The sequence below is a fragment of the Mastigoproctus giganteus genome, chromosome 12 (assembly GCF_048544385.1).
Source record: "Mastigoproctus giganteus isolate SK-2022 chromosome 12, ASM4854438v1, whole genome shotgun sequence".
NCBI lineage: Eukaryota > Metazoa > Arthropoda > Arachnida > Uropygi > Thelyphonidae > Mastigoproctus > Mastigoproctus giganteus.
This window is the reverse complement of record NC_143586.1, coordinates 157,675,208-157,687,807: the sequence shown is the minus strand read 5'-3', so window position 1 is coordinate 157,687,807 and position 12,600 is coordinate 157,675,208. Positions and strand designations below refer to the sequence as shown.

The 12,600-nt window shown below is 39.7% G+C and overlaps 1 protein-coding gene across 1 annotated transcript in view; it reads right to left on the bottom strand.

Moving 5' to 3' along the window:
- Positions 1-12,600, bottom strand: part of LOC150077536 (choline/ethanolamine kinase-like) — a 106,063-nt gene that overhangs the window by 57,940 nt on the left and 35,523 nt on the right. Inside the window, exon 5 of the mRNA XM_090386510.1 lies at positions 9,902-9,960. Within this exon, the coding sequence (XP_090242636.1) occupies positions 9,902-9,960 (59 nt within the window). The remainder of the gene's footprint in view (positions 1-9,901; positions 9,961-12,600) is intronic.

Below are 12,600 nucleotides of genomic sequence, written 5' to 3'. Positions count from 1 at the left end.
TTGAAATCAACTAAGTTGTCTTTGCCCCACTGGAGAATTACCTGAAGATTGGCATTTAAGGAATTGGCAGCAGATTTTCGAGAACTTGAAGCTGATTGAGCAGGACAAGGTTTCTCAAAATGGAAAGTTGAATGCAATGTGCTATCATCGGCAAAACTATGGATAGGATTTCCAGTCAATGGAAGAAGGTCATTGATATACAAGAGGAAAAGAGTGGGGGAAAGAACTGAACCTTGGGGGACACCGGCATTAGTGGAGAAGTTAGAAGACAGAGAGCCATCTACCATCACCCTCAGTGAGCGATCGGAGAGAAAACTGGATAACCAATTACTAAAAACAGTTGGCAAACCATAAGATGGAAGCTTGTTTAGAAGACCTTTATGCCAAACACGATCAAAAGCCTTTGAGATGTCAACAGCAACTACTTCTGTTTCACCGAACCTTTCCATTGAATTAGTCCATAAATGGGTAACATAAGCCAGAATATCACCAGTGGATCGAAACTGACGGAATCCATACTGGCGATCGTTGATCAGATGGAAGGTTTCTAGGTAGTTTAAGAGTTGGCGGTTAATTGATTTCTCCATTACTTTAGAAAGAGTAGAAGTAATTGCAATGGGACGATAATTGGATGGGAGGGATTTGTCACCCTTTTTAGGAACTGGCTGGATACGAGCAAATTTCCAAGCAGAAGGAAAAACACCTTCGGAATAAGAAAGTGAAAAAAGGCGGCAAAGAATAGGAGTAAGTTCAGGAGCACAGGTTTTGAGAACAAGTGGAGAAATACCATCAGGACCTGGAGCTTTCTTAGCATCAAGATTCATCAAAATCCTTCTGATATCCTTTTGACGGAAGACCACAGGAGGCATTGAATGGAGCGTGTTAGGAATGGTGGGAGGTGTTTTACCAAGATCATTAATACATGAGCTGGAAGAAAAATGGGATGCTAGCAGGTCAGCTTTATCCTTGGCTGAAGTGACAACAGAACCATCTGGTTTGGACAGAGGTGGGAGCAGAAATGGGCAAAAGTTGCGGCCAATAGCTTTGGTAAGAGACCAGAATGCTCGGCTACCATTAGGGCAAGAAGCAAGTTTTCTACTCTTAGCCTGTTCAAACTCTAGTTTGGACTGATTAATAACTGCTTTACAATTGTTGCGAGCTTTGGTGTAGGCAGAAAATGAAACTGAAGAATTAGCAAGAAGCCAATTACGATATGCAACATTCTTCTCTTGGACAGCCTTAGCACATTTATTGGAAAACCAAGGTTTAGATAAAGGACGAGATTTTAAAGTGGAGTGTGGGATAAAGGATTCCATTCCTGCGAGAATAATTTCACTGACACGATCTGAGCAAACGTTGACATCAGAAGTTTTGAAACAGTAATCAGACCAAGGAAAAGAAGAAAAGAAGTCTCGCAGGTCATCCCATTTTGCATTCTTGTAATGCCAAACAACACAAGGCTAGCAATAGCCATGAGATAAACTTTCCATTGGAGAAGAGACAATCGCCAAGTTGTGATCTGAAGTGCCTAAAGGACCTCTCACTTCAACCTTGTGCTTAGAAGGGTTGTTTGTGAGAAAAAGATCAAGCGTATTGGCTGTATGATTAGGATTGTCCGGTATTCTTGTAGGTAAATGAATAATCTGTGCTAGGTCATTAATAATTGCAAAAGCCTCAGCATCTCGACCTGCTGGGTTGGTGTGACTAGAAAACGGAAGCCAGCTGGAGTTGTGAACGTTAAAATCACCAAGGAAAATTACCTCACTGTTAGGAAAGTTGGACTGGAGAAAGTCAAGTTGCTAGGAGAGGAAGTCAAAGAGCTCCAAGTGATTAGTGGAGTTGGGAGAACGGTAGAGACAACAGATGAATTTTTCACAATGAGGTAGAGAGATTTTAAGCCAGAGAAGATCAAAGAGAGGAGATTCCAAATTGCTAAGTCTCTGACAGGGAATATCAGAACAGACATATGCACAAGTACCACCTTTGAGGCGAAAGGAATCATACAGCAAATAATTTGGACATCTGAGATGAGCAGTAGTTGAATCAACTGATAACTGAGATTCAGTCAGAAAAAGTACATGGGGTTGGTTTGGAAGACTGCAAGTGGAAATGGACATCGTTGAGATTGGAATTGAGACCACGTATATTTGTGAAATGAATTAGGAAGTCCTTGGGAGGTGTAGATCTTTTCGCAGATAAGCTTGCTCTATTATTTTGACAATTCATGGTGTATTCAATAGTAAGAAAAAGTGGGTGGGACATGCTGTATGAAGTAATGAAATTTTTGGATATGGCGTACATGTAGTAAGAATATACCCAGATCCTTGACATAACGTGGCCTCGACAATGCTCCCCGCATACACACTACTCAGACTCCCTCCAGTCACTATCTGGCAGAGTAGAAGTAGCAAGATTATACACTAGCTGATCCGGAAGCCTCCTAGAGAGTTACCAATAGGTTTGGTCCAGTGTACTATCTAGCGGCCGGCCTGCGAACACCGTTTTAGAGCTGTACCCTCGAAATGTAAGGAATATTGGATCTCGCCACGACATTCATCATAACCTCAAAAATCATCAATCATACTGCATGATGGAAGAGATAGGGAAGGGTTGGCCGGAACTTAGCTCTAGAGACTAAACATGGGTTCCACCACTTCAAGCCTCCAATAAGCAAAGTGGTGGTATTTCACTGGTTGATGAGGGTCATCTACCACCTAGTACTGCCTGGTAACATAGAGGGGCGGCGTTCCTCCATGTGGTGTGGGCGCCACACCTCGACCCCTGCTTACGTTGGTTCACACCTGGGTGGTCACCCACCATGTACTTGAGCATGAAGGTTATACCCAGGATTACTAACAGTCCCACCATCGTGAAGGTGCAAGCAGAGGATTTGGTTGTCATAGACCGTCCGGACTTCGCCGAAATTGGGTCCACTTGACTTGAGTGTCACCCGAATATCAGTTCCATCAGCGTTTTAGACTCCCAGGTAGCAAGAACAGCTTGTCTGGCATATCTGAGAGAATGTCTGAGACAACCTCAAGGACCATGCTGATATGAGTATTTCATAAACTGCAACCCTGCTGGAGTTTTCCCACATGATTGTGTCTTGGGTGTTATGATTGGTCCCATAACTAAATAACATCCAGTCAATAATGATTCTGTAGTCTAAAACACCTTGTTGATGTGAGAGGTCAATGGAGGCTGACAAGGCTTGAAGGGTAATAGAAAGGCTATAGTCAGCTAAATAACAACCTAGTGTGCAACAGCCAATGGTAAACAAAAAGGCATTTCAGAACTCACAACTATTGCAGATTATAACCCTGATACCCCAACTATCATAGTTGGGTTATTGCAGCTGATGACTAAATTGAATCTCACTCCTGTCTGGGAAAAAAAAAAAAAAAAAAAAAAAGTACTCTCACAGTTGGGTCACAAACACAACGATGGAGTATTCGGAACACACTGCCTGGTTTGACGAACCTTGGTTCCTGCTGTTTCACACTGAAGGGAGGACCAAAATATGACAAAAAGAGCACATCCATGGAACCATTGTGCCAGGTATCCACGATGCAGGGAGCTAGTGTGGTGGTGCAATGGTGTTGGAAATGTTTTCGTGATGCACACTGGGGCCCCCTCTTGATACCATGCCACTGGTTATCTGAAAATTGCGTCCAACCAGATGCATCACTTCATGGATACAATGTAGCTATCTGCAAGCAGAGAACATGAAAGAAAATTCAGCATACTGCAGTGGCCTACCCAGTCTCCAGTTCAGCCTAATTGAACACCTGGTGAATGAGGCACTTTGGAGTAGAATCTGCAATAATTCAATTTGCATAATGTGCGAGTCATTTCAGTCACCACAGACCAGCATCCCTGTATAGTGTTTAGACACCTCACTGAGTCATTGCTACTACGAATCCATGCTTTTCTGAGAGCTAAACGAGAGCTACACTAATCATTATTAGGTAACAATTCGTAATAAAGTGGCCAACTGGTGTGGTTTGATGAAGTAGATGTTATGGCAAAGTATATTTAGCAACTTTATAATATTACAAGTCTTTTACAAAAATAATTTGATCTATGCATTTCTTAATTTTACTAAATTCAACAGTTCAAATAAACCTTAGTCCTTTTACAACACAATGGCAGTATAAGGAAAAGCTGATTGCTAAGAAGACCAAAGGCAAATTTGCAAAGTAAGCATTAACATTAAGTGAACATAATGTTTTTAAAAAAGGTTAAGCCTTCTGTTTGGTAATTATGGTTTAGATAAAAAATAAAATTATTATTATTATAATGGTGGCAAATGAAGAAAGAAAGCAAGCTTATACAGCATCATCCAAAAAAAATCCCATTTCACTGATCCATCCTGTCCAATAGTTTGTCTAGTTCTTCCTTGAATTTATACAAGCTATCTACTTCCACAACATCAGATGGAAATTTGTTCTAATGATCAACCACCCATTGACTAAAAGCAAACTTCCAAACATCTATTCTACAACCATCCTCTCTCAATTTGAATTTATGCCTTCTCATGAGCGTGGTCTGAACAAGAGGAAGAATATCATCAGCATTGAGCCAAGGCATTATTCCACACATCGACTCTACAACTATCCCTCAATTCGAGTTTAAGCCCCCTCAGGTTTGTAATCTGAGCAAGAGAAAGAATCTCATCAGCACTAAGCCCACTCAAACCATTCAAGGCCTTATACACCAATCAGATCACCTCACAGGTGCCAAGCCTCCAGATAATGCAATTTACATAAGTTAAGCCTTTCTTGGTAAGAGCACCCCTTTGTTCCCCTCACCAATTTTGTTGCCCTCCTTACTCATCTAGCAACTCCATATCTTTTTTAAAATGAGGCCTCCAGACCTGTACGTAGCATTCATGGTGTGGCCCGACCACTGCGCTACACTATGGGGCAAAAGGTGGTAGATGACTTTCATCAACCGGTGAAATCCCACCACTTTGCTTATTGGAGGCTTGAAGTGGTGAAACCCATATTTAGTCTCTCGACCAAAGTTTCCGGCACCCCCCTCCCTCCACACTTCTCCTTCAACCCATGTACGGTACTAAGTACTATAGGTTTTGATACCTTTCGTGTTTGGGGTTTTCATATAAAAAAAAAAAAAAAAAAAAAACATCTCCCGATCACTGCTAGCAAAACTCCTGTATATTGTTGACAAGACCCCATGACCTGCTCTGGCAGCCTGTCTGCACTGCTCAGAAAACTTCATATCTGATTGTACAATTATCCCCAGATCTCTTTCATTCTCCATTACCCTGAGTGTAGTATCACCCAGTTCGTACATTTCTCTGGGGTTACTGCTACCCATATGCAGTACTTTACATTTGTCAATGTTAAACTTCAGTTGCCACTTCTCAGCCCAACTGCCAACTTTTCTAGATCCTGTTGCAGTAGCATACTGTCATTACTGTTATTAAAAACCCCGCCTAGCACTATGTCATCTGCAAACTTCGACATTAAGCCTGCTATACCTTCATCAATATCACTGATAAATGTAAAAAACAACAATGGGCCCAACACTGAAGTGGGGGGGGGACTCAACTAATGACATTGGTTATTAGTTGCTCCATGAAAAAAACTGCTCCACGATGAGCAGTTTTTTCCATCGATTATTACTCTCTGTCCTCTCCCACTCAACCATCCTTTTATCCATTGTAGCTACTTGCCCTTAATGCTATACTGCTCCAATTTGTACAGTAGTCTTCCATGTGCAACAGTATCAAAAACTTTCCTGGAATCCAAGTATATGATATCAAAACTATTTTTTGCATCCAGTTCCTTTGTGAGCACATCATAGTATCCAATCAAATCGGTCAGGCAAGACTTCCCCATAATAAACCCATGCTGTGTGTTTGAATTATTACTGTAGTCTTGTCTAGATGATCCTGCAATGCTTCTTTAACCAGTGACTTCATTATTTTCCCCGGAACAGAAGTTAAACTAACAGGTCTGTAATTACTCATGTCACCCTTTGAACCCCCTTTGTGAATTGGGGATACAATTGCACATCTCCAGTCCATGGGGACTTCCCCTGAGATATGCTCTCATAATGGCTAAGGATTTGCTTAATTCCTTTACCGCCTCCTTTAATATAACTGGATAGATACTGTCCATCCCAAGTGCCTTCCTTATGTTTAACTTCATCAATTTCTCCTCCACTTTGCTCTCAGTTATTACAAAATCATTTAGCTCTATGTTAGAGTTTAATAAGCTTCTATCCTCCACTTCTGTATAGAATTCCTCATGTGTGAATGTAGATGCAAACTACTCATTAAGTTTGTCAGCTATCTGAGCAGAATCAGCAACAGTAGAACCACTGATATCAAGTGGGCCAACCTGATTCATCCCCTTCCTTCTAGAATTTACATAAATAAAGAGGTCTTTGATGTTTTTCTTTGCATCCTTTGTCAAAGATTTCTCATAATCTGCTTTGCTTGTCTAACCTCCTTCGTGACTTCATTACAGACTAGCCTATATCTACCATAGGTTTCTGTGTGCCAGATAATTTATATGCATCCCACGTATTTTTCTTCTCTGCCGCAAGTCTCATTAGTTCATCTGATCTATTTAGGCTTACACCTTGAATAGTATTTCTTAGATGGTATGAAAAGCCTAGTAGGTTACAAGATTAATTCAGGGTTGAATGCTTCCCATTTAGAAGTTTCTGTTGGTAACATAATCAGTTGGCCCCACTATATAGAATTTAAAAACTGCCTAACACCACTCTAGTAACCTTTACAAAAGCAAAAATCATTCCCTTTACACCTGATGGCAATTACATCTTTAAGTAAATCCTACATCAGTACACTTTGGTAACCTTGTGGTTTCTTTATCTGCAAATTCTTAACGCATGAATAATCACTGCTGATAGTCAGATCAAGAATATTACTCCCTCCGGTTGCCTCTTGTACATGTTGCTGTAGAAAACAATCATCCAATAAATTCACAAGAGTCTTGCTAGTGTACGAGTGACCAATCCACAAGTTCCAGTCAATATCTGGGAAGTTAAAATTCCCCATTATAAGACATGCTGATTTACTGGACCACTCTATTTCTCTGTATAGTGGTTCATTGTACTGATCACAGTCATTAGGCCTATAACACACTCCTACTCTCATTTTTGCTTTGCCAGTGCTTATGTTAAAACAAACTGACTCCACATTGCACTGTGCACCAATGTCAACTGGATGCACTGCCTTATATTTTATGTATTTCTTAACTAACAACATAACCCATCCTCCCTTCTTATCCTATCTATCCTTTCTGTACACATTGTACTCCCCCATATTCAATGTCTGCATCCCTTATATCTGACTGGAATGTCTGAAATTCCATCAATGTCTGCATTTGATGTCTCAACCAGCATTTCAAATTCATCAAATTTATTTACTATACTTCTAGCATTTGTGTACATGCACCTCTTCCTACTCTTAATTACACTAACACAGCCCATGTATTTACTTGTTTCATGATGACTCCCAGCAGATCTTGAGATCCCCTGCAACCTGCCTTCCAGGCTACTACTCATTCCAATAGAAGCAGTGCAAGAATCACTTCCATCTCTGCCTGAAACTATGTTAATCTATTACAATGTGTGTGTATCCCCCCCAAGCTAGCAGTTTTCCGCCCCTCCCAGCACTACCTCGATAGCATCAGCAAACACTCTTGCACCCATTCTATTTAAGTGTATCCCATCCCTGTAAAATAAAAACAGTCTCTCCTGTTAACAAGCACAGACCATGCACAATCTTTCCAGGGCTGAATTGATCGACAAGGCTCTCATCATATACTCCCTCCTATTGTGTCTGGGCAGAATTGGAGACACTTTCAAATTTAACCCTAACTCTTGACTTTTTTTCAACATTGACCTCTACTTTTTAAGTAATTCTTCAGGTCTCCTACTCTTAATGTCATTAGTGCCAATGTGTACAACAATATCACCTTTTGTGCCTATAAAAGATTTTATCTGCTCTACAATGTCATCGATTTTTGCCCCTGGCAGACATACCCTGGTCCTGTTCCACCTATCCTTTTTTTGCACAATATATTTCCCATATCCCTGAACAACAGAGTCATTAACAACTAGTTCTTCTGAGACCAGCACATTCTACCTTGGAAATTGTCGCTGTGTTCCCTGATGATCTGCTCTGGCATTAATGTGGGCCATTAGCATTTTTAGCATTAGTAGAGGCATATGATGTATGAAAGCAAGCTTATACGGCATCAGCCAAAAAAAAAAAAAAAAAAACCCTTCCCAATTCACCAATCCATTCACACCAAATGTTTGTCTAGTTCTGCCTTGAATTTATTTCAGCTGTCGACTTCTACAATGACAGATGGAAGTTTGTTCTTGCAATCAACCACCCACTGACTAAAGGCAAATTTCAGCACACCTATTCTACAACTGTCTTTCCTCAATTTGAATTTATGTCCCCTCAGGCAATTAATCTGGGTTAGAGGAACAATTCCATCAGCATTGAGCTTGCTCAAACTATTCAAGGCCTTATACACCTCATTCAATTTACCTTGCAGGTGCCTAGTCTCCAGAAACTATATTTTGCAGAAGTTAAGCTTTTCTTCTTAAGAGCAACCTTTTGTTCCATTCACTAATCTTGTTGAACGAGTAATTAAGACTAATTACTCGTTCCAGCATCTCTACATCCTTCCTAAAATGAGGTTTTCAGACCTGTATACAGTACTCAAGGTGTGGCCTAACCATTGCATTATACATGGGGATAATCACCTCCTTATCCCTGCTAGAAAAATTTCTGTATATCATTGTGTTATAGTTCCATCAATACATTGAGATCACTGTCACCTAGTGGTTCTTTTATCAGCAGATTATTAATGCATGAAGAATTATTGTTGATAATCAGATCAAGAATATTGCTCTCTCTCTCTCTCTCTCTTGCTGCCTCTCTCATATGCTGCTGTTAAAACAGTCATCCAATAAATCCACAAAAGTCTTGCTAGTGTAAGAATACCCAACCCACAAGTTTCAATCAATATCTGGAAAGTTAAAATCGCACATTGTAAGACATTCTGATTTACTGTACACTTTATTTCTTTGTATAGCTGTTCATTGAACTCATCACAATAATCAGGACTATAACACATCCCTATTCTAATTTTTGTTTTTCCAGTGCTTATGTCACACCAAACTGACTCAACATTACACTGGCCATCACCCATATTAACTGGATGCACTGCCTTAGATTACATGTGCTTCTTAACTAAGAGCATAACCCCCACATTCTGTCTGTCCTTTTTGTATACATTGTACTCCCAATATTCAAATTCTACATCCCTTATATCTGAGTGACACCAAGTATCTGATATCCATACAATGTCTGCATTTAATGACTTGACCAGCACTTCAAATCATCAAATTTATTTACAATGCTCATAACATTGGTGTACATGCCGGTATACTTGTTGTTGTTGTTTATTTGGTTTTTAGGAGCATTAGCAACTAAGGCCATATTGCTCCGGGATATGCGGTGGTCATTCCCTGACCTTTCCGCATCCTCCGTATTTGGTGGTGACGGGCTCGAACCCGGTCTAATCAAGAAGCGTGTGCTACGCACGGCTGCTCCTTCCCACCTGGCTACGGAGGCGCCTGCCGGTATACTTGCACCTGTTCTTAATCTTATTCTTACCCTAATACAGCCCATGTATTTCCTTGTTCTGTGATGACGCACATCAGGTCTTGAAAACCCCGGTACCTTGCTTACCAGGCTGCTGCACATTCCAATAGAAGCAGTGCAAGAATCACTTTATAAAAAACATTTCAGTACAGCTTATGTGCAAATTATAACTATCTGTCATTTTATATGAAATAAAGTTAAATTCTTATAATTATAACTCACGTTTGTGCAGGTCATTGTGGCAGAATAATATTGGAGAATTAACAGATAATAGGAAGTCTCTGAAATTAAACAAAATAACTGTATATTGTAAACTAAATGTATCAAAACTTCAATAAATTGTTCACTATATCTGACATGGCAGGTACATTGTTATTAATGGTCTTTTTTTCACTATTCTTGGTAGTTAAGAACAAGACATCCATTAATATAATTTAAAACAAGTTAGTTAATATATGCAGTGTGTTACATTTAAATCATGCTAATTTTTTTTTCTTAAATTAATTGTATTTGTTTTCTTTTTCTGTGATTAGTAATTATAGTTGTTGCCTTATCAATTAATTACTAAGACTAATTGATAAGGTAACAACTTTATACAATTCTAGCTTCATAGAACATTCAATAAAGATCTATTGTGCTATATCATGCACTTAGCATGAATTTAATTACAACTGTATAATATTTATTACTCTAATCCCATATGCTTTTAATTTTTTTTTTTTAAGAAACTAAAACTGCTACATGGTTCAACAGAACTTCCATAAGGCACATGACAGTAAACCTCCAGCATACTTTAGTGCATATGTAGGTATGCAGCCATATTTCTACAAACATATAAGCCCAGGGGTTCACATCTGGTGAGTACGGGCTTGACACACCCAGGGTCCTGAGCTGGATATCATCATTCTTCTCTTTCTTGGTGATTCCCTTTTGACTGTCTCTCTCTCTCTCTCTCTCTCTCTCTCTCTCTCTCTCTCTCTCTCTCTTAGGATAACTGGGGAATTTTTTTTTGACTATTGCAAAATAAGCTTCAGGCTTCCTTGCACCATATAGCTAATAATAATAATATGTAAATAAATTTATAGACAGACATTGTTATACAACATAATGGAGAACATTGCCCAAGCACATGTGCTAAATTTTATGTTAAATGTGTAAGAGAAACATCTCTGACATCTGTTCATACAGGCAAGGCAGTTAGTAACGTTAAATGAGAAAGCAACTAAGCCCATGAGGCATTAGTATATTGCAAACTGCAACAGGATCAGGCGACACAGAAGCCTACGGCAGATATAAGCTAGTCTGTAATCAAGTCACAAAGGAGGTTAGGCAGGCAAAGGCAGATTACGAGAAAGCTTTGGCAAAGGATGCAAAGAAGAACAGCAAAGAATTCTTTACTTATGTAAACTCTAGAAGGAAGGGGATGAATCAGATTGGTCTACTTAACGTTGATGGTTCGACTATTGATGATCCTGCTCAAGTAGCTGATAAAGTGAATAAGTATTTTGCATCTACATTCACACGAGGAGTTATTCAAGGAGGAGAATGCCAGAAGTTTATCAAACTCTAACAGGGAGTCAAGTGATTTTGTAATAATTGAGAGCAACGTGGAGAAGAAATTGTTGAAGTTAAACATAGAAAGGCATGTGGGGCAAGTGGTATCTATCCAGTTATATTAAAGGAGGCAGAAAAGAAAGTAAGCAAACCTTTAGCCATAATTATCAGAGCATCATTGGACTCGGAGGAGGTCCGCCATGGACTGGATATGTGTAAATGTATCCCCAATTCACAAAGGGAGTGCGAAGGTTGACACAAATAATTCTAGACCTGTTAGTTTAACTTCGGTTCCAAGGAAAATAATGGTGTCCTTGGTTAAAGAGGTCATACAGGATCAACTAGACAAGATTGCAGTAATAGTTCAGACACAGCATGGGTTTGTTAAGGTGAAGTCTTGTCTGACCAATTTGATTGGATACTACAATGTGGTCACAAAGGAACTGGTTGCAAAAAATAATTTTGATATCATATACTTGGATTTCAGGAAATCTTTTGATACTGTTGCACATGGAAGACTGCTGCACGAATTGGAGCAGTATGGCATTCAGGGCAAGTTGCTGCAAAAAAGTCCAGCATCAAACACTGGAGTCCCCCAGTGTTTGGTGCAGGGCCCACCCATTGTTGTTTTGTGTATTTATCAATGATATTGATGAAGGTATATTAGGCTTAATGTCCAAGTTTGCAGATGATACAAAGGTTGGCAGGATTGTTAATGAGTAAAGATAGTATGCTACAGCAACAGGATCTAGAAAAGTTAAGCAGATGGGCTGAGAAGTGGCAACTGAAGTTTAACATTTACAAATGCAAAGTACTCCATATGGGTAGCAGTAACCCAAGAGAAACATACTAACAGTGTGGTACTACACTCAGGAGGTGGAGAATGAAAAAGACCTGAAGGGGTAATTGTGCAATCAGATATGAAGTTTTCTGAGCAGTGCAGATGGGCTGCCAGAGCAGGTCACAAAGTTTTGTCAATGATATATAGGAATTTTGCTACCAGAGACAAGGAGGTGATTATCCCTTTGTATAAGGCAATGGTCAGGCAACACCTTGAGTACTGTATACAGGTCTGGAGGCCTCATTTTCGGAAGAGTGTAGAGTTGCTAGAACGAGTACAGAGAAGGGCAACAAGATTGGCGAGAGGAACAAAGGGTGAGGAGACAGAGAGTGGTAATCAAAGGACACTGCTCATCGTGGACTAATGTTATTAGTGGAGTCCCTCAGGGTTCAGTGTTGGATCCATTATTGTTTTCTGTATTTATAAATGATATTGATGATGGTATATCAAGCTTAATGTACAAGTTTGCAGACAATATAAAAAAGTTGGCAGGGTTGTTAAGGACACTACTGACACTATGCTGCTG